The following is a 23,001-nucleotide window of genomic DNA, read 5'->3' on the forward strand; positions in this document are numbered from 1 at the left end:
TTTGATAACGATGCCTTTCATTTTGCATTCTTTTTCGCCCTTCGTCAATGGCTGAGATGCCGGTGCCGCCGCATCGCCGTTATCGCCGGGATCGGCCTATTGCAGGGATCGACGGGGATATGAAAATAATGATAGAAGATGAAATGGATCGTTATAATATACGGCTATGCTTACCTTTTCTCTTCTTTTTTTTCCACTTTTGTTTCTAGTCGTGTACACGTGGAAAACAAACAGCAGCCCCCCCCCCCCCTACTCCATATATATGTAATTCTATCACATGTTATGAACAACTTGTATGTCGCCCAGGTCAACAATATGTGAACGCAAGATTGGCTCTCTTTCCCCACGCCGTAAAACGAACCCAACCAGCGTCCCTTGTTTTAAGTACAACTGCTCCCGTATGCACCTACTGAAATCATGAGCAAAAATTAAGAGAAATGTGCTCACGCGTCATGTTGAAAGCAATTGAGTCATGCGCCCGAACGCTCTGCATGACAATTGACGAACGCCCTAGCGGCTGCACACTTCGTTGGAAGCGTGCAGCCGTTGATGTCGCCATCGCGCGAATACGGCATCCGACCAGAACATGCATCTTTGCTTCTTCCAAGTTTCCTCAGTGACATATTGCGGACCGCGCGAGCTCTGCGACTTGAGTCAGCGAGAATGATACATGAACTGAGCAGTACGGTTTCATGAAGTACGCGCAACGAAAAAAAGGAAGGTAAACAGATAAGAAAAAAAAAATCAACGTCTCCGTACGGCTCAAGCCCAAACTTTCCCTTCCCCCGAGCTTAAGACATACAGCTTGGGACAAACTTTTCAACGACTGCATTCTGATTGAGTTCCCTTTTAGATTTTGGGCGAATTCGTCCTTGCGGGCGTGGCGTAAGAACTGTACAACACCTGGCACCAGTACGCCTCAAAGCGCCCATGAAATGAACATTGACTGGACAGATATATGCAAAATTCAGCACGAAAAAATAAAAAGAAACAAAGCCTCTATAGATAGAAGTAATATCAAAGATTTCAAATTGAAGTACCTAGAAAGGAAGCTACTTTCATTGCTGCATTCTACGTGTCGAAGGTATTGCAATACGCATAGATAAGCAGAGAAAGAAATATGTAAATGTGTTCGGTGTTTTGTGTGGCGAATTGCGATAAAGGCATGCCATACTGCATAAGCTCTAATGTACAGTGGTGAGCAAGAGCAACGGCCCCCTGCGAGTGCGTTCCGAAGAGCGTGCCAGCCCACCTGGCGCCGCGTCGCTTAAGCTCGAGTGGTGTCAATGCCGCTGCAATGCACGTGTGCGTTTCTGTATTATTCGTCGGCAATCCGGCATGACCGATCGCTCTTTCCAACGCGCGCGCAATATCGCTTCGCGAGTTCTACGCGAGCCGCCGGCTGCTGCGGGCCCCTTCCATAGAGTTTCCTGCAATTACCAGTGGGAACTCTGGCTCTACGATCGCTCAGCCACCATGTGAATGATGAGCACATGGATTTGTCTGATATTCGTGCTTGGGGCTCCAGACATTTTTGTGGCTTCGTTTATTACGCTTTATCTGGGCCTAAATCGGACTAAATTTCATAGCAATTTATACTTTTTTGTTAATGCAGACGGTAAATAAGATTCTGCGAGCACGCATAATCGCTGCTAATTGCAGTGGTTCCGCTTGTCCATGCGTCCGTGGAGCAATGGTTTCTATATTGGGTTTCCGTGGTAGAGGTCCTGTGTTTAAATCCTGCTGTCGGACAATTTTAATAATGTTTACAGAATTATTTATTACGCAGTGTACTTTCTTAAAAGTGAACACTCTGCAAAGTCACGAAGTCGTTTAAGGCCAGAAGCGCGAAGTTTAGGTGAATCCATGTACTACCCATCATTCCCATGCTAGCTGAACTGCCCGGCTTGCAGCTTCCGTACACTACGGGAGCTGCTCCCGTAGTCTACGGGAGCTGCAAGCAGGGCAGTTCAGCTAGCATGGGAATGATGGGTAGTACATTCACCTAAACTACGGGAGCAGCTCCCGTAGTCTACGGGAGCTGCAAGCAGGGCAGTTCAGCTAGCATGGGAATGATGGGTAGTACATGGATTCACCTAAACTTCGCGCTTCTGGCCTTAAACGACTTCGTGACTTTGCAGAGTGTTCACTTTTAAGAAAGTACACTGCGTAATAAATAATTGTGTAAACATTATTAAAATTGTCCGTGCCGCCGTTCGCTCTAGTAATTGCACGATACTCTGTGGCCACCGATGTGCTACACTTGGCAGGCAGCTCCGGCTTGTGCGCGCATCGCGCATTGATAGTGCGCGCATGTCGGGCAGAGCGAACGGTTGTGTCGACTCATAGCACAGGAACGCAGATGCGCACTGCGCCAGAATCGACGTCGCGCGAGCTTTAGCGGCGCGACGCCAGGTTGCGCTGGCATGCTTTTCGGCTCGCGCTCGCAGGGATCCGTTGCTTTTGCTCACCACTGTAGTACGTGCTGAGCGGCTTGTGTTGTCTGCGAATTGAAGACGCATCTTGTGGCATTTATTTAAAGAGTAACCAGCGATGGTAGCTGGTTACCCCGTACAGCGAAAGCCGGTTCATCGTTCGAAAGCCAGCGAAAGATGAACGTTGCGGTTGCAGTGCTGGGAAAATACAAACTGGAAAACATCTGCTTTCGTCGCTGGAAGGGGGCAGCCAGCACAAGTCGCACCCTATTAAAGCGTGGCGAGCTTCAAGTACAAGTGGCCGCATGTACTACAGGGTGTCCCAGCTAACTTTAACCAGAGTTTAAAGATATGCGAATGCCACGTATAGCTGGACAGAACTAAGCTAATGTTGTCTGCCGTCACTTGGAGATACGCAAATTATTCTTTTTCATTCCGCTGAATTAGATAATTACTGTTAAATAATTCATCAACTTCTTAAATATTATAATAATTAGATGAAAAGTGTCAATTCGAAAATTGTAGATCAATATAAAAAAACACCCGATACACCTTTCTGTTGCTCAATATCTGCTACATAAGAGTGTTTTTTTTTTTTTTTCGAGCGGGAAAGAAGCCCGCGTATACACGCAAAGTGCCTCGAGCGGCCAGTCGCGCGGCTGAATCGGGAGTTTTTCATATGGCTCTACAATATTCTCATTGACACTTTTCATCTAGTCATAATATTTGAGAAGTTTATTACTTAGTTAAGACTAATTATCTAATTAGGTAGAATGCAACAAGCAGTTTGAGTATCTCCAAGCGACTACAAACAACATTACCTTTGTTCTCTCCAGCCACGTGGCATTTGCATTTTTTAAAACTCTAGGTAAAGTTAGCTGGGGCACCCTGTATAAAGAGGTGGGGGGGGGGGGCGCTGCAAACGGCATCCTGTGCGCAGTGTGCTCCGCCAAGTTAACAGACAGACAGGCTGGGGGAGAGCATGCACTCGGTTGGATAAGAACACGTGTGCGTTGCCGGGGAGAATTTGTACAGGCACGAAATAAGGATAATGGAATGTGGCGCGGTAGGGGTGTGGGGGAGGATCCAGGATTGGGTCAACAGGGAGCCCGTTGTTCAGCAGCCAGGGCACAGAGGTTCGTTGCAAGGCCGTTGATCTAGCGTACCTTGACACCAAGTCATGCAAACTTTCTATCGCTGACAGGATAAATTCAGGAACGGTACAATGTGACGATTGTGTTCCGGTGTTATTCCCTTTCGCGCTTCGTCATTGGTCTGAGTCACCCTCCTGCCACCGTATCACCGGGACTGGTCGGCCGTTAACGGTGGACGATACGAAAGAAATCGAATCGAGAAAAAGGAATGATTGCATTATAATGGCCCAAATGACGTATTACGTAATGATTATTTCGATTTTTCATTCGTTTCGCACTTGGTAATTGACTGGAAGAACGCCACGCCAACGTTATCGCCGTCGTGAGCAGTGGGCGATGAGAAAGGAACAGAAGAGGAATCCTTACATTTAATCCGGCTTATGGCAAGCTGGTGCCTTATGTGCATACTGCTTTATTGGCGCGTCATGGTTATTTCTGTTGTATAGAGTCTGCGCACGTGTCATAATAATTTCTGCGGTATGACATCGTAAGTTGAAACAAAGACGCCGCAGTGCAGCTCTTTGCGAACACCTCATTTAAGTATGTGGGAACGGAGGAAGCCTAAAAGCAGTGAAAAAGAAACTAGGAATAGGCAAGAATCAGATGTATGCGTTAAGAGACAAAGCCGGCAATATCATTACTAATATGGATGAGATCGTTCAAGTGGCTGAGGAGTTCTATAGAGATTTATACAGTACCAGTGGCACCCACGACGATAATGGAAGAGAGACTAATCTAGAAAAATTTGAAACCACACAAGTAACGCCGGAAGAAGTAAAGAAAGCCTTGGGAGCTATGCAAAGGAGGAAGGCAGCTGGGGAGGATAAGGTAATAGCAGATTTGTTGAAGGATGGTGGGCAGATTGTTCTAGAAAAACTGGCCACCCTGTATACGCAATGCCTCATGACCTCAAGCGTACCGGAATCTTGGAAGAACGCTAACATAATCCTAATCCAAAAAAACGGGGACGCCAAAGACTTGAAAAATTATAGACCGATCAGCTTACTGTGCATTGCCTACAAAGTATTTACTAAGGTAATTGCAAATAGAATCAGGAACACCTTACACTTCCGTCAACCAAAGGACCAGGCAGGATTCCGTAAAGGCTACTCAACAATAGACCATATTCACACTATCAATCAGGTCATACAGAAATGTGCGGAATATGACCAACCCTTATATATATATAGCTTTCAATGAATATGAGAAAGCGTTTGATTCAGTCGAAACCTCAGCAGTCATGGAGACATTGCGGAATCAGGGTGTAGATGAGGCATATGTAAAAATAGTGGAAGACATCTATAGCGGCTCCACAGCCACCGTAGTCCTCCAAAAAGAAAGCAACAAAATCCCAATAAAGAAAGGCGTCAGACAGGGAGATACGATCTCTCCAATGCTATTCACAGCATGTTTACAGGAGGTATTCAGAGACCTGGAGTGGGAAGAATTGGGGATAAAAGTTGATGGAGAATACCTTAGCAACTTGCGAATCGATGATGATATTGCCTTGCTTAGTAACTCAGGAGACCAATTGCAATGCATGCTCACTGACCTGGAGAGGCAAAGCAGAAGGGTGGGTCTGAAAATTAATCTGCAGAAAACTAAAGTAATGTTTAACAGTCTCGGAAGAGAACAGCAGTTTACGATAGGTAGCGAGGCACTGGAAGTGCTAAGGGAATACATCTACTTAGGGCAGGTAGTGATCACGGATCCGGATCATCAGACTGAAATAACCAGAAGAATAAGAATGGGCTGGGGTGCGTTTGGCAGGCATTCTCAAATCATGAACAACAGGTTGCCACTATCGCTCAAAAGGAAAGTGTATAACAGCTATGTGTTACCAGTACTCACATATGGGGCAGAAACCTGGAGGCTTACGAAAAAGGTTCTGCTGAAATTGAGGACGACGCAACGAGCTATGGAAAGAAGAATGATGGGTGTAACGTTAAGGGATAAGAAAAGAGCAGATAGGGTGAGGGAACAAACGCGGGTAAACGACACCTTAGTTGAAATCAAGAAAAAGAAATGGGCATGGGCCGGACATGTAATGAGGAGTGTTGCGTTTCGCCTGCGACACGTGGTTTTGCCGGCGCGTCTGCGGCGGGGCGGCAGACATTTTGGCCCGATCGTCGTCGCCGCAACACTCATCGCCAGGTGTTTCCAGGCGCGTCTGCGGCGATGCGACCGCCTAGGGATCCTCCTCGCATTCCAGTCATTGTGCCCGAAACAGGCGATGCCAAAGCAGGGATCTCATTCCAGTTATTGGGCCCGAAACAGGCGATGCCAAAGCAGGGATCTCGTTCCAGTCATTGTGTCCGACCGGCAGCGCCACGACAGGGTGCTACGAGATCGTGCGCAGCGCCACGACCAGGTGCTACGAGATCGTGCGCAGCGCCACGACCAGGTGCTACGAGATCGTGCGCAGCGCCACGACCGGGTGCTACGAGATCGTGCGCAGCGCCACGACAGGGTGCTACGAGATCGTGCGCAGCGCTACGACAGTGTGCGTCACCATTAGCCCATTGTACATTCACGTGCTCGTCTTTTGAGGGGTTCCTTCTTGCCCTCAACTGCGAGAGTATAAAAACAGCTGCCCCCGGACGCCAAAAGGAGGGCTCCGATTTCTTCTGTTGAGTGAAGTGCTCTCCCGTCTCTCTACTTCGGTCAAACCTGACCGCCAACTCTTTGCGATGTTAAAATAAACAAGTTGTTTCGTTGTTACCAGTCGACTCATGCTTTGCCGGGACCTTCGGATGCTTCCAGTTGTACCCCAGGCCGCCAGGCCAACGCTACCCTTGGGGCTTGCGACCCAGGTACAACCACGGGCGTCAGCGCCGAGTTCCCAACAGATCGTACCAGCGGTCGGATCCCAAACATCTGGTTGGCAGCGGTGAGATCGCCTACGACTTCAAACAACGGTCTGCCAGCGGCGAGATCGCGACAACGGAGGCCAGCAGCAAAGAGATGCAGTTGACAGTATGCTGAGCAGCTCAACGACGATCCGGGAGCAGTGCAACGAGCCCTGTGTGACGACTGGTTGCCTGCAGCGGAACGACTGCGCGGAATTCCTGCCTGCGAGGTTTGGTGAGTGCGGGACTTTCTTCTTCTGAGCTTTGCCAGGCTTTTGTTAGTGTCAGAAACAGAGCTGGTAATTGTGGTTGTCGTTGCTGCCGGGTTAGTTGCGGCAAGACAATAGTAAGCAGTAGAGAAAGCAGCATTCAGAGCAGCCATGGATTTGAAGTCGTTGCGCAAACCGAAATTGCTGGAGCTTGCAAGAGAGTTGGGTCTGGATGTCTCGGACAAACTCAGAAAACCAGAACTGCTAAAGGCTATTCTTGAGTTAGAGGCTGAGGATGACGAGCTGTCGGAATGCCTTGAGACTATTGAGGAGAGGTCAAAAAGACAGGAGCGCGAACTTAAAGAGCAAAAAGAGAAACAGGAGCGCGAACTTAAAGAGCAAAAAGAGAAACAGGAGCGCGAACTTAAAGAGCAGAAAGAAAAAGAAGAGCGTCAACACGCTTTGGAAATGAAGCGTCTTGAGGTAGAGATGGAACGCGCTCGTAATGGAAGTCAGGCACACGGTGCAGGAGAACGCGTATTGTTCAAAATGACTGACCTGATGCGGCCGTTTAAGCTTGGAGAGGACATTGGTTTGTTCCTGGTTAACTTTGAGCGAACGTGCGAGAAGCAGGGGTTCTCTCGGGAAACGTGGCCACAGCGCTTGCTCACTTTGTTACCCGGCGAGGCGGCCGACGTAGTCGCTCGCTTGGATAGAGAGGAGGCAGAGGATTTCGACACAGTGAAATCGAGTCTTCTAAAAAAGTACCGGCTGTCTGCGGAGGCGTTCCGTCGGAAGTTTCGGGAAAATGAGAAAGGCAAAAGTGAGTCTTATACAGAGTTTGCGTATAGGCTTATGTCGAACATGCAGGAGTGGCTCAAAGAAGAGAAAGCGTTTGGTGACCACGATAAAGTTCTGCAGTGTTTCGGGCTAGAACAGTTTTATAGTCGGTTACCGGAGAACGTGCGATACTGGGTCTTGGATAGGCCAGACGTGAGTACGGTGGCTAGAGCCGCTGAGCTAGCCGAGGAGTTTGTGACGCGTCGAGCTCGCGGAGCTAAGGACGGTCAAAAGGGTGAATTTGGCTCGAAGTTTGAGAGGCCGAAGTTCACACCCATGAGAGCAAAGGGGAACACGCGTAGTGCGGATGCGAGTGGAAGCAGTGCGACCGAACCTAAGGAGACGGCGGCAGCCGAAGCCGAACGCAGAAAGCGGTTCGAGATGAGGCGAGCGGGCGTTTGTTATACGTGCCAGAAGCCGGGTCACTTTTCGGCGCAGTGTCCGGAAACAACACCAAAAGTTGTGTTTTTTTCAATAGGCAGCACTGACGAGAACATGAAGCTTCTCGAGCCTTACATGCGAGACCTCCTCGTGAACGGGAAAGAGTGCCGAGTGCTTCGCGATTCCGCAGCTACGATGGATGTAGTTCACCCGTCTTACGTAGAACCCCATATGTTCACGGGCGAGTGCGCATGGATCAAGCAAGCCGTGGAAGCTCATAGCGTGTGTCTGCCGGTAGCAAAAGTGCTTATTGAAGGACCTTTCGGAGCGCTTGAGACAGAGGCGGCAGTGTCATCTATGCTGCCACCCCAGTACCCGTACCTATTTTCAAACAGGTCCGATCACCTCCTGCGCGAGAAGGGGCTTTTGTTTGGTGAAGCTAGTGTTCAGGCCTTAACCAGATCGAAGGTTCGGGAGCTCGCTGCAAAGGCGGTAGTTGCGGGGCCGACGTTATCAAACAACGAAAAAGGGTCAGAGGCGCAGCAAGCTGATATTCAGAGCACGCCCGAACTGAATAGACTTGAGTCTGTAACGTTAAAGGCGCCAGATACTGGAGAGGAAATGCCCGACACGGGAAAGTTAGAAGAGCTATCTACTGATTTGCTCATCGCGCCTACGTCAGACGGACTTGATAGGTTGCTAAAAGTCAGCCGGTCGGCTTTGATAGCCGAGCAAAAAAAGGATGGCAGCCTGGAAAACGTGCGCTGCAATGTCAAAGAAGGTATCGCCAGGAAAACTGCTCGTTTTGTGGAAAGGGGTGGAGTCCTGTACCGGAAGTATCTAGACCGCAGAGGAGTGGAGTTCGATCAGCTGGTCGTGCCTCAATGCTATCGTCAGGATCTGTTGCGCTTGTCACATGGGGGTTCGTGGTCCGGACACCTAGGAGTTAAGAAAACTAAGGACCGTCTCTTGCAAGAGTACTATTGGCCAGGGTGTTTTCGGGACGCAGACCATTTCGTGAGGACATGTGACACTTGTCAGCGGGTGGGCAAACCAGGGGACAAATCAAGGGCGCCGTTGAAATTGGTACCTATCATAACGGAGCCTTTTAGACGGCTCGTTATTGATACAGTGGGACCTCTGCCGGTAACAGCCACGGGGTACAGACACATTTTGACTGTGATCTGCCCAGCGACAAAGTTCCCTGAAGCAGTGCCGCTTAAAGAACTCAGCTCAGTTGAGATAGTTAATGCACTACTGTCCATATTTGCGCGAGTTGGTTTTCCTGCAGAAATTCAATCAGATCAGGGCACAGTGTTTACTAGCGCTTTGACGACAACTTTTCTCGAAAGGTGTGGGGTAAAGCTGCTACACAGCTCAGTGTACCACCCACAGTCGAATTCCGTTGAGAAGCTCCACTCCGTCATGAAGCGCGTGTTGAGAGCCTTGTGTTTTGAACATCAAACTGACTGGGAGCTGTGTCTGCCTGGGGTGATGTTTGCTTTAAGGACCGCGCCGCATGCGGCTACGGGGTTTTCGCCAGCTGAACTGGTGTACGGTCGCTCGCTTCGATCTCCGCTTCGCATGCTTCGAGAATCGTGGGAAGGTAGGGGCGACGACCCAGTCATGGTGGAGTACGTACTTAAGCTCCTCGAACGCTTAAGAAGGGCACAGGAGTTGTCAGGTGAAGCAATGGCAAAGGCCCAGCAGAGGGCCAAGGTTTATTATGATCGGACAGCCAGGGCCCGTCGTTTTGAGGTTGGCGATGAGGTCATGATATTGCGCACATCGCTAAACAACAAACTAGACGTGCAGTGGGAGGGCCCAGCACGAATTGTTCAGAAACTGTCGGACGTTAACTACGTGGTAAGTCTGCCAGGAAAGCGGAAAGCACAGCAAGTTTACCACTGTAATCTGCTCAAACCTTATAGACAACGGGAAGCAGTGGTGTGCATGATGGTAAACGTTCCTGAAGAGCTTCCGATCGAGCTTCCAGGACTAGGCTCAGTGACGAACAGGGAAGACACCGGTCAAGTCATTAGTGACCTTATCAGTAAAGCACCGCTGTCGCCTGAGCAGAAAACCGAACTACACCAGCTATTACAAGAGTTTCAAGGTCTGTTCTCTGAGAGGCCTGGTAGGACTTCGGTACTTACTCATGATATAGAACTTACCTCCCCAGAGCCAGTACGTTCCAAGGCGTATCGGGTGTCACCCCGCCAGAGCGATATTATGGAGGCTGAGGTAAAGAAAATGCTACAGCTCGGTGTTATTGAGGCAGGTGAGAGTGACTATACCTCCCCTTTGATTTTAGTTGAGGTACCGGGCAAGGAACCTCGTCCTTGCGTCGACTACCGCAGGCTTAATTCCATCACTAAGGATCAAATTTATCCGATCCCTAACATCGAGGAGCGCCTTGAGAAAGTTAGTAGCGCTCAGTTTATTTCCACCCTAGATCTTGTCAGGGGTTATTGGCAGGTTCCACTTACAGAAGAGGCTAGTAGGTATGCGGCGTTCATTTCACCAATGGGAACATTCCGTCCTAAAGTGTTGAGTTTTGGTTTGAAGAACGCGCCATACTGTTTTTCAAGTCTCATGGATAAAGTGTTGCGGGGACAGCAAGAATTCGCTTTACCGTATCTAGACGACGTAGCGATATTCTCCGCATCCTGGTCTGAGCATATGGCACACTTGCGGGCAGTGCTAACCCGCCTGCGCGAAGCGGGCTTGACAGTCAAGGCTCCTAAGTGCCAGTTAGCACAGGCCGAGGTTGTCTACCTCGGTCACATGATTGGTCAGGGTCGTCGCCGCCCCTCTGAAATAAAAGTGGCCGCTGTGCGAGACTTTCCGCAACCGCGCACCAAGACCGATATTCGGTCGTTCTTAGGTGTCGCCGGCTACTATCAGAGGTACATCCCTAGGTACTCTGATATCGCGGCTCCCCTGACGGATGCTCTAAGAAAGACAGAGCCTCAAACAGTCGTCTGGGACGAGACAAAGGAAAGAGCTTTTAGCGCCCTAAAGAGTGCCCTAACAAGCCAGCCTGTGCTACGATCGCCAGACTATACAAAAGGGTTCATTGTTCAGTGCGATGCTAGTGAGCGAGGCATGGGCGTTGTACTGTGCCAACGGGAAAATGGAGAAGTAGAACACCCCGTCCTGTATGCTAGTCGTAAGCTGACCAGTCGTGAGCAGGCGTATAGCGCCACCGAGAAAGAGTGTGCATGTCTCGTGTGGGCCGTTCAGAAATTGTCATGCTATCTAGCCGGCTCGAGGTTTATCATTGAGACGGATCACTGCCCTCTCCAATGGCTGCAGACCATCTCTCCCAAAAATGGCCGCCTCCTGCGCTGGAGCCTCGCTTTACAACAATATTCCTTTGAGGTGCGTTACAAAAAGGGGAGTCTCAACGGTAACGCCGATGGCTTAAGTCGAAGCCCCTAACGTAGGAATCAGCCTCAAAATTGTTTGTTACTGATGTTTTTCTTCCTGAGGCAGGATTTTTTTTAACATATTGCTTTTGTTTAGTGTTTCAAAGTGATGATATGCTTTCTAGTGCAATTTTTCAATTTGTGGACGCGTTCTGAGTGATGCTAGACTACTGTAAGGAACTAGGCAGTGGTATAAAAAGGGGAAAGAGCCTGGCAGGGCTTAGTGAGGGTTGTGCCGTGCTTGCTGACTGAGCGGTTGAGTTTCAGCGTAGTTCTAACGCTTGCCGGGAACGAGAACAAAAATGTGAACTCTCCCGAAGTCACTTTGCAGTGTCCCGTGCGAACCTGAACGAGAGAACGAGGCCTTCTCTGTGCGCTGCGCTCAAGAAACGTCAAGGGACGCCCGACTTCGGTTATGAGCATCATCGAGCGACGTCCCTCCGGACAGCGGATGCAGTCCCCTGTCCATCGGGATCTCCTTCCCCCGGCGGGGCGGTCTGTTGCGTTTCGCCTGCGACACGTGGTTTTGCCGGCGCGTCTGCGGCGGGGCGGCAGACATTTTGGCCCGATCGTCGTCGCCGCAACACTCATCGCCAGGTGTTTCCAGGCGCGTCTGCGGCGATGCGACCGCCTAGGGATCCTCCTCGCATTCCAGTCATTGTGCCCGAAACAGGCGATGCCAAAGCAGGGATCTCATTCCAGTTATTGGGCCCGAAACAGGCGATGCCAAAGCAGGGATCTCGTTCCAGTCATTGTGTCCGACCGGCAGCGCCACGACAGGGTGCTACGAGATCGTGCGCAGCGCCACGACCAGGTGCTACGAGATCGTGCGCAGCGCCACGACCAGGTGCTACGAGATCGTGCGCAGCGCCACGACCGGGTGCTACGAGATCGTGCGCAGCGCCACGACAGGGTGCTACGAGATCGTGCGCAGCGCTACGACAGTGTGCGTCACCATTAGCCCATTGTACATTCACGTGCTCGTCTTTTGAGGGGTTCCTTCTTGCCCTCAACTGCGAGAGTATAAAAACAGCTGCCCCCGGACGCCAAAAGGAGGGCTCCGATTTCTTCTGTTGAGTGAAGTGCTCTCCCGTCTCTCTACTTCGGTCAAACCTGACCGCCAACTCTTTGCGATGTTAAAATAAACAAGTTGTTTCGTTGTTACCAGTCGACTCATGCTTTGCCGGGACCTTCGGATGCTTCCAGTTGTACCCCAGGCCGCCAGGCCAACGCTACCCTTGGGGCTTGCGACCCAGGTACAACCACGGGCGTCAGCGCCGAGTTCCCAACAGATCGTACCAGCGGTCGGATCCCAAACAGGAGGGAAGATAACCGATGGTCACTAAGGGCTACGGACTGGATTCCAAGGGAAGGGATGCGTAGCAGGGGGCGGCAGAAAGTTAGGTGGGCGGATGACATTAAGACGTTTGCAGGGACAACATGGCCACAATTAGTACATGACCGGGGTAATTGGAGAAGTATGGGAGAGGCCTTTGCCCTGCAATGGGCGTAACTAGGCTGATGATGATGATGATGATGATGCTATACTCGAGTCAAGGAATAATTGCTTCTTGTTTTTATTCGCTTTTGCGTTAGTTGCACAAGATGTCATTACGATTTGTGAATGTTGTCTTCATTTATAGACAGTGTAAAGAGACGGAAAAAGTGATAAAGAGGTAATAAAGGCAGAGAGGTTAACTAGAGAAAGTCATGGCTGGCTACTCTCCTTGGGGGGAGGGTGTAAGAAAGCGGAAGCGAGAGAGCCAGAAAGAACGGAAGGATCGTGCACAAGCCACTGGCGTAACGTAGCATTGCCAAAGTCTGTCATTCAAGCCGTTAGCATCAGATGTGTGTGTAAATTACAACGAGCCTGTCCGTGCACTTCGTTACTCTTTTACTCTATATTTTGTTTCTAACACCGTCTCCCTGCGATGAGCAGTAGATGACATCTCACCCATTTAGTGGAAAGAAGAGAGGCTTCAGACAGGTCGCCAAGGATGTTCATCACTTACCAGAGTGAGCTGAGTTGGAGGTTTCCTGGTTGACGAGTCACGACCATAGCCGTTGGCTCGGAGCAGCTCCGCCAGGTCTCCGTACGTCATGAACTCGAAGACCATCCAGGGTATGGAACCGGACTCTATACAGGAAGGTGAGAAGCAGGACGAAGTGTAAGCTAGTTCATCAGTGTGCGCAATTTCTCGGCAGCTGCGCATCTCAAGGAAACAAATGCAAGGCTGGGAGGTGTGCGGAGACCATATTTAAGAAGCCCGTGCCCGACCCGCGCCTGCATCGCAACAGACTCGCCAGGCTGGGCTCCGAAAAGAAAGCACTCGTATTTACGCTGAAGGAGGCCGTTCATGTTCAGCGCATATGCCAGGCGAATTAAAGCGCTTTGCGAGACAAGATATTCAATCGGAAACCTACTATAGCCTGTACATGTCACGTTCGAGTCCACTTTCACAAACAGCCTTTGTTTGGAAACGAATTCGGCGTTCCACTTTGTATTGCCCTCGAATGCGCAGCCCATATCTGGTCCATGAGCGGCCGATAGGGCTGCCTGGGCAACATGCAGGTCACGAAATACGTGTTCTAGACATGAACAAAATGGGAAAAATTAATACATTTTGATGCGACAAGGGGTTAAAGCTAACTTACAGCCGTCTACACTTGTAACTTCCTGCGTTTATTACTGCCCCTAGGAGCAAACAGGGGGGCAAAGCGCGAAGTAATGAAAATGATCGCGGCTCACAGGGAGTGGGCCGAGATCAAGCACGGCTTGTTCTTGTTGCGTCATTTTTCACTTGCGACAACGGCGGCGACAGCAATGCTCAGAAAGTAACGCCCACTTAATTCTTGCCCTCTTGTGGCAGGCGCTTCGGCGTGTACGAGACCCGGCTGTTCGCATCTGGAGAAACCGTTGTCCTTAACGGCGCGCCCTTTAAGCAGAAAGTTTAAGAAACAAGGCATCGGGGAGGCCACTTGGGAGAAGGCGCGAGAGTGACTTCATCGGATAAGAGACAAGCTATGTTATCCAATTACACGCTTCAAGGGATTTGATTAACGATCTTTCAGTGGTTTCTTTTCATGGGGAGAGAGGAAGTACACACAACCGCCTCGTGTGAACCGAGCAAGAAAGCTATCAATTGTAGTAGTCGAAGGAGTCGTGCACTGTTGAAAACGAAAAGCGATGGATCGATTCGGTCACCGCGCGAAAAATTACACGTTGCGGTGCGTTTTTCCTCTACCGCCGTAGTGTTTATCTCCGAGGATTATCGTTGCTCATGCTCAATTCCTATTACGGAGTTAGATAAAGGCGTTGAAGCATCAAGCATGCCCACAGTATGTCAGGAGGCGCTCAGGCTCAAGATAAATCGGGTACTATATTACGACGTTAAGTAGTTCCTAAAGAACAGTGATGTTAGAGATGCATCTTTTTTTGGAAGACATATTATTAGCGTGTGACTACCTGTGTGTGCAATTTTTACCACCATTAAACTTCTTTTGAGTTATCGGTAAATATGTTTCGATCACATCAACTAATTGATGATGTATATATCAGGACTGATATTTTTGTGAATGCGAACTTAATATCCCACGAGGGCGCATATGAAAGGCTGCTGAATTTAGACACTAAGTGGCCCACCTCGCGGGCCCTAATAACATCTCGAATTAAATGCGCCGCTATTCAACATAACCGCAAGTGTCTCAAGAACTAGTTCTCGCGACTTTCGCAACTCTTCAACTTTGCCCTTCAACCGGACTTTATGTTTATAAAAGCCGCTAACGTTACCGAAATCAGTTGCCGTTCAATTTCCATGAAGTGCTTGAACGTGCAGCGGTGGCGTAGAGGTAGAACACCCGCCTCGCGTGCAAGAGGTCCGTGGTTCGAATCCCGGTGCCGCACAATTTTCCACCAATTTTCTAATTAAAAAAAATCCGCGTGTTGATAAAATTGCATAAACAGGCCTGGAGTGTGGCCTGACCCGGTAACGCACTCCCTCACCAGAGCAGGATTGGCCATCCTGGTGCAGTACTTGGCCACAACCTCCTATATGAACACAACAACCAAACCCCGGCCCTCAGTCTCCAGCAGCAGCGAAGCAACTGACCCCGGCGGCGGTCGGACCTGCGACGCAGCAGAGGGTGCTAAGAATCCCTGGATCCGGACAGGCCGCCATTGGAATCTGAACCTGAGAACGTTTAATGCTAGAACGTTATCTAGTGCGGCGAGTCCAGCAGTGCTATTGGAGGAATTAGAAGGTAGTAAATCTGGTACAATAGGGCTCAGTGAGGTTAGGACAAAACAAGCATATACAGTGCTAAAAAGCTGGCACGTCGTGTGCTACCGGGGCTTAGGGGAGACACGAGAACTACGAGTCGGACTCCTGATTAATAGCTGGTAACACACAGGAACTCTATAGCATTAACGAGAGGGTGGCAGGTCTTGTTGGGAACTTAAAAGGTCCAAAATGAAGGTTGTACAGGTCTACGTCCCTACACCTAGTCATGATGACCAGGAAGTCGAAAGCGATGGGTAGAGTTAAAACAAAATACACTATACTGATGGGCGACTTCAATGCTAAGGTAGGCAAGAAGCAGGCTTGAGACAAAGCAGGGGGGGAATATGGCATAGGCACTAGGAATAGCAGGGGTGAGTTATTCGTAGAGTTTGCGGAACAGAATAATATGCGGATGAATGCCTTCTTCCGCAAGCGGGATAGCCGAAAGTGGACGTGGAGGAGCCCGAACGGCGAGACTAGAAATGAAATAGGCTTCATACTCTGCGCTAACCCTGACATCATACAAGATATGGACGTGGTCAGCAAGGTGCGCTGCAGTGACCATAGGATGGTAAGAACTCGAATTAGCCTAGACCTGAGGAGGGAACGGAAGAAGCTGGTACATATTAAGCCGATTAATGAGTTAGCGGTAAGAGGGAAAATAGAGGAATTCCAGATCAAGCTACAGAACAGGTATTCGGCTTTAACTCCGGAAGAGGACCTTAGTGCTGAAGCAATGAACGACAATCTTGTGGGCATCATTAAGGAGTGTGCAATAGAAAGTCGGTGGTGACTCCGTTAGACAGGATACCAGTAAGCTATCGCAGGAGACGAAAGATCTGATCAAGAAACGCTAAAGTATGAAAGCCTCTAACCCTACAGCTAGAATAGAACTGGCAGAACTTTCGAAGATAATTTAACAAGCGTAAGACAGCTGACATAAGGAAGTATAATATGGATAGAATTGAACATGCTCTCAGGAACGGAGGAAGCCTAAAAAGCAGTGAAGAAGAAACTAGGAATTGGCAAGAATCAGATGTATGCGTTAAGAGACAAAGCCGGCAATATCATTATTAATATGGATGAGATAGTTCAAGTGGCTGAGGAGTTCTATAGAGATTTATACAGTTCCAGTGGCATCCACGTCGATAATGGAAGAGAGGATAGTCTAGAGGAATTCGAAATCCCACAAGTAACGCCGGAAGAAGTAAAGAAAGCCTTGGGAGATATGCAAAGGGGGAAGGAAGCTGGGGATGACCAGGTAACAGCAGATTTGTTGAAGGATGGCGGGCAGATTGTTCTAGAGAAACTGGCCACCCTGTATAAGCAATGCCTCATGACCTCGAGTGTACCGGAATCTTGGAAGAACGCTAACATAATCCTAATCCATAAGAAACGGGACGCCAAAGACTTGAAAAATTATAGACCGATCAGCTTACTGTCAGTTGCCTACAAACTATTTACTAAGGTAATCGCAAATAGAATCAGGAACACCTTAGACTTCTGCCAAGCAAAGGACCAGGCAGGATTCCGTAAAGGCTACTCAACAATAGACCATATTCACACTATCAATCAGATGATAGAGAAATGTGCGTAATATAACCAAACCTTATATATAGCTTTCATTGATTACGAGAAAGCGTTTGATTCTGTCAAAACCTCAGCAGTCATGGAGGCATTACGGAATCAGGGTGTAGAGGAGCCGTACGTAAAAATACTGAAAGATATCTATAGCGGCTCCACGGCCACTGTAGTCCTCAATAAAGAGAGCAACAAAATCCCAATAAAGAAAGGCGTCAAGCAGGGAGATACGATCTTTGCAAAGCTATTCACAGCGTGTTTACAGGAGGTATTCAGAGACCTGGATTAGGAAGAATTGGGGATAAAAGTTAATGGAGAATACTTTAGTAACTTGCGATTCGCTGATGATATTGTCTTGCTTAGTAACTCAGGGGACCAATTGCAATGCATGCTCACTGACCTGGAGAGGCAAAGCAGAAGAGTGGGTCTAAAAATTAATCTGCATAAAACTAAAGTAATGTTTAACAGTCTCGGAAGAGAACAGGACTTTACAATAGGTAGCGAGGCACTGGAAGTGGTAAGGGAATACATCTATTTAGGGCAGGTAGTGACCGCGGATCCGGATCATGAGACGGAAATAATCAGAAGAATAAGAATGGGCTGGGGTGCGTTTGGCAGGAATTCTCAGATCATGAACAGCAGGTTGCCATTATCCCTCAAGAGGAAAGTGTATAATAGCTGTGTCTTACCAGTACTCACCTACGGGGCAGAAACCTGGAGGCTTACGAAAAGGGTTCTACTTAAATTGAGGACGACGCAACGAGCTATGGAAAGAAGAGTGATGGGTGTAACGTTAAGGGATAAGAAAAGAGCAGATTGGGTGAGGGAACAAACGCGAGTTAAAGACATCTTAGTTGAAATCAAGGAAAAGAAATGGGCATGGGCAGGACATGTAATGAGGAGGGAAGATAACCGATGGTCATTAAGGGTTACGGACTGGATTCCAAGGGAAGGGAAACGTGGCAGGGGGCGGCAGAAAGTTAGGTGGGCGGATGAGATTAAGAAGTTTGCAGGGACGACATGGCTACAATTAGTACATGACCGGGGTTGTTGGAGAAGTATGGGAGAGGCCTTTTCCCTGCAGTGGGCGTATCCAGGCTGATGATGATGATGATGCTTGTATTGTACAGTGAGTGAACAAGTAGCGGCATACATATTCAATATGTTAAGGAGTAACGTTACTTTAACTCTCTGTCAATGTGGGTCTAGAAAAACACGGCGACCTAGCTGGATCCTGCGATGCGTGACTTTTGAAATGCGTTGGACAAATGTTAAGTATATGCGTAATTCTATATTTCACCAAAGCTTTCAAGAACGTCATGTACAGTGAAATTGAAGGAATAAGGGTTAAAACAATTAAATTACACTTTCTCGCCAACGGTATCACCTGCTAGTCAGATGAGGATATGCGGTTCAGATGCTGTTCAGATCGGGAACCACTGTTACTTTTTGTGCTAATGATACACTTATTTTTTATTATTGTCGATTCCCACACGGCTGTTCTCTAGTGACTGAAGATTGTGTATACTGAGAGTAGCGTAGCCAGATCTTTAATTCGGGCAGACTCTCGAAGCTATAGCCTTAACTGCAAAGGATCTTGCAGCCGGCTGCTAACCCGTTTTCCTTTTTAGGATTGTGATAAGAATCGGATGAACGAGGCTAAAGTGTCTTAGACAACCTGGCCAACACTGAGATAGGTGAACTAATCTTTGTCAATGGCCGCTTTTGACAGGTAGGTTCACCTATCGAAAGGTCGGCCAGCCTGTCACAGGCACTCTACCCTGGTTCATCCAATTTTCGTCGCACAATGTGTTTTCATCTGTCGACCCAATTTTGATCGTAGTCTTTGCTAGGAAGGGGGCCGACTCCAAGATGACCTCCCCCCCCCCCCCCCCCCACGTTCCTGACTATCCCTTTGTGTACACTTCATGCTTCATATAAGAAAAGAATTAATTGGCGTTTCATCGTAGTGCCGTGATTACGATATGGCGATGAGTGTTGAGAAAACGCTGCCTTTGCTGATGACTAGAAAGAAGTTCCTTTCGCTTTATTTTTAGCGTTAACAATATTACAGCCGCATCAACCTTCAAGTACTAGAAAGTGTTCTAATCAACTCCGCATAAAAAAACATACGATCGCATAAATTATGCAGTGTTTGAGCTGGAGCTTCCGACAATCCCTCTAAGTAGGGCATGTGATATATGTGAGCCGTTTTATCAGGATCCCTCTAGCCAATGAGAGGAACTCCATAGACTGCATAAAATAACAATTAACACGTCGCTAGACAAAATGTACCAATTAACTTCGCAAGTGGCCTTTGTAAAACTCGGAGCTCATGGTGTGCGTGCCTCAGAAGTGATTCCAGCTTCCTCCGTAACGCTATGCAAGCCGATGCTGTGGCTTATCTCATTTCGGCTGACGGGATGCGTCAAAGCACAAATTGAGCGGACAAAGAGGACCCGCGCACACAGAAGACGCGGTCAGCGGCGCACGGTGTCCGTTATCTGCGTGGAAGAGATCATCCTCCCGGCTGGGCGACGGCTTTCGTCGAGGCATTTTTCCGCCGGGCGCCGAGTCGCAAAGTAATTTCACAAGTTTTCGGGAAGCCCGCTGCTCTGACGGTCAAGCTTGGTGGCACCTCGCAAAAGCTTCAGCGGCGCGAGGCTGAACGCACCTCTGGCGGTAGATAACAGGTCGCCACTGGCCGGGACGAGGCAGCGAGGAGCGCATGCGCAAGGCGCGCAGCGCACGCCCCTATAGCGACGCCGCGTTTCGAATTTCGGCGCGCCAAAGCAACAAAACTCGCCGAGCCACGACGCCTTAGTAGCGTCACGCGTTTGAAAACCCGGGAAACTATTTCGGGGCGCACTCGGGAGTGATTACGAGCATTGTATTTGAATAAGCCGCCTTGATGGGCTTGATCAAACAGTTACGGAATCGTAATCGAGGTAAATACGTGAGTGATTAGTGTCATTGCGCAGTGCGTAAAGCTGGCATCAAGCTCGCCGCATTGCTCAAAGCATCCCCTATAGAACGGCTCTCGTATTTCACATGCTTCAATTATAGGGAGTTCCGCAAGGATGAACTGAGACACTCCGCTTCGTCAGCGCGGTGAAATAGAGGTCGCACCTACCGTAGACTTGAAAGAACCCTAATTCTAAAAAAAAAGAAAGACGCTGAATTTAGGCTCTAAACCTAAACTTATGCTTAGACTCTAAAATTTAACTTTAATAAGCAGCAGTTATGCAGGGTCCATTCATGTTTATAGATGGTGCCCACATCTGAAAAGAGGCGCGTTGCTTGCTTGTATACACGAGGCAACACTCCTCGTCTACTTTGATGTCTTCAAAGGAGATGAAATCTGCTTAAGTAAACCGTAGCCTTGCGAGATTAACTTTTCTGCATTCTCCAAATTGCGATGAAGTTGAAACTAATTCCCTTCCACCATATGCAAAACTGCTAACACTAAAATAATAGTAATAATAATAAAAAAGATAGTACGCGCCATCGCAGCAGTTAAACACCGTCTCCACATATTTCTCGGAAACGAAGATGTTTTCGAAATTTTCCACGAACGATTGACGAATGAGACAAATTACCGGATGAAGTGCGGAGTTTGCCAGACAAATATTTTGAAAGACAATTCAAAACTTTTCCCCGCTTTTCTTACGTTCTTCTTACGTTAGTTTTTGTTTTTGTATTTTGGAGCTACGGTGTCTTCGCAATTAATTAATGTTCTTGCTTGTTATGCAAAAATTATCTCATGTAATTAATTTCTCCTTTGCTGGTCCGTCTGTAATAAATAAATAAATAAATAAATAAATAAATAAAAGCCTATATTAAAAAATTTCAGCAGCAGCCGTTCTTCGATGTCTGGTTCATATAGCAATTACTAAGGAATCCCCTGAAGTGCAAAATATTCCGGCTGCCCTTACGGACCCTGATGGTCGCGCTCAGTTCAACTAAAGAAAGAACGTTGGAGACCATTATACACATTCGCGAGGCGACGAGGCCTTTTTGACTGCCGTTCTGTTTACTACCCTATACTTGCCTTACGCGCCGATCACTACAGAACCTGCAATTGCTTGCCTCGCCGCTCAAATTTCGAACTCGCCTAGTGTTTCGTCTGTCTTGTCAATCCAGGGTACTAGGTCGCCAGCTTCGTCGTTGCGCTAAAGAAAGAAAGGCAGAGACAAAGAAGTAAAAAAAAAAATATGACAAGGAAGAGGAGTAAACATTGCTGGAGGAGGTATACTGGCACAGGTGCACCTTGGAGCCGGATTCAGCCGGCACCAATGTTAAAGCACCACTCACGACGTAGCCGCTTCACGTGGCACTTTTTTGCCTGTGCGAAGTGCCTTTTAGGCGTAATTTTTTCCCGGCCGTAATCTTAAACCCGGCTCGTATTTAAAAGAAAAAGTGTTTTTTCTTTTCTCGCCTGGAGGTTGTCTCCAAGGGATTTGCCGAAGAGCCGTGAGCTTAATTATCTACCAATTTTCCTACCACTGCGCCAGAACAAGGAGAAGCACACTGCGCTTGCGCGAGGGAGGGTACAGCTCTTCACGATGTGCTGGGCACAGACTTCGTTGCGCTTCTAGTCATGTGGACCACTTGTTCCTTTTTCTCCGCATTGTGGCTTCCATTCTTGCCTATACCAACTTGCTTGTCAGCGCTCGTTAGAGCTCCCAAGGGAACACATTTGCCTGGGAGGGTCAGCCGCACTAATGTTGCTTCAGCAGAAAAAAAAAAAGACAGGAGAAAGGAAATAAAAGACTGTGCAGGTGCCTCTGATTAGCCTTCAGAATTACATAACTGAGTCGGGAGCGGGGGTGAGAGGGAGGGCGGAGATAGAGGGAGGGAGCAGAAAAGACAGTCGATGAAAGGAAGAGTTCGTTAAAGCGAATTAGTTCGACTGAGGAGGGCGCATACCAAGAAGCCAGGTGCTTCCTTATAGGGGAGGCACGTCAAGAAAAGAGGTTGTCTGAGGACCCGAAAGAAAATGCAAAAAGGGAAAAGGTCAGCAATTTTGCGAAAGCACCAAACACGTAAAATAGGAAACGCCTGAAAAACAAATCTAGCTATTCCCGTCCTACACTTCTCGCTTGTTTTCTTTTTCTTTTGCAGGCACACACACAATCCCGCGCGTGCAAGGACATAAACTGCAAGCAAGCAGCTTTTCTTTCTTCTTCGTCCTCCCTGAGCCAAGGTTTGCGATGCGCGAGCGCCGGTCTTTCGGATGTCGAGGAAACGTCTTCGGCGCGGAGACAGGCATTTGTTTCACCCACGCGCCCTGGTTTCGTTTGTTCTTCCTTCAAGAGAACTCCTTACGACGCTATAGTCGCGACCTCTAGCAAATAGTGCGGCGCACCGTGTAGTATATCTGCCGCGCCTTTTAATTGGACGGCCGTTAAATTCGCGTTACTTTCGTATGTGAGCGCTTAGAGCGCGATAATCAGGCCCACGTGTTAGTCGCAGAGACTTAGCAGGTTTCTGCGCAGGCATAAGGCGTCGCTCGTTTCTCAAATTTAGCTCGAAGGCCTCGTGTCGCGCCCTTGGAATCAGCTGAAGAAGAATAAATCAAAGAAGACAAGAAGCGGAGACGAGCGCGTGTTAGCGGTAGTTGGCTCTCTCGCGGCCTATTCTGAAGTGGAAGCTAAGGGCCTTCAGACAGTAGGATATGATTTTCCTTTGTCGAAAGTAGCATGTTTTTGTGCCGTACTAAACATGACCTGAGGGAAAACAGCGCAAGATAACGCGACGTGAGAAAAGGACAGACAACGGAGCAGTTTTTGGGTGTCGTCGTCTGTCCCTTTCTAACGTCCTGTTATTTTGCGCTGTTTG

The 23,001-nt window shown here is 48.5% G+C and overlaps 1 protein-coding gene across 1 annotated transcript in view; it reads right to left on the bottom strand.

The window, feature by feature from the left end:
- LOC142565864 (high affinity nerve growth factor receptor-like) overlaps nt 1-23,001 on the bottom strand; it is a 52,044-nt gene that overhangs the window by 24,892 nt on the left and 4,151 nt on the right. Inside the window, exon 3 of the mRNA XM_075676420.1 lies at nt 13,312-13,436. Within this exon, the coding sequence (XP_075532535.1) occupies nt 13,312-13,436 (125 nt within the window). The remainder of the gene's footprint in view (nt 1-13,311; nt 13,437-23,001) is intronic.

Source organism: Dermacentor variabilis, unplaced genomic scaffold (genome assembly GCF_050947875.1).
Source record: "Dermacentor variabilis isolate Ectoservices unplaced genomic scaffold, ASM5094787v1 scaffold_12, whole genome shotgun sequence".
NCBI lineage: Eukaryota > Metazoa > Arthropoda > Arachnida > Ixodida > Ixodidae > Dermacentor > Dermacentor variabilis.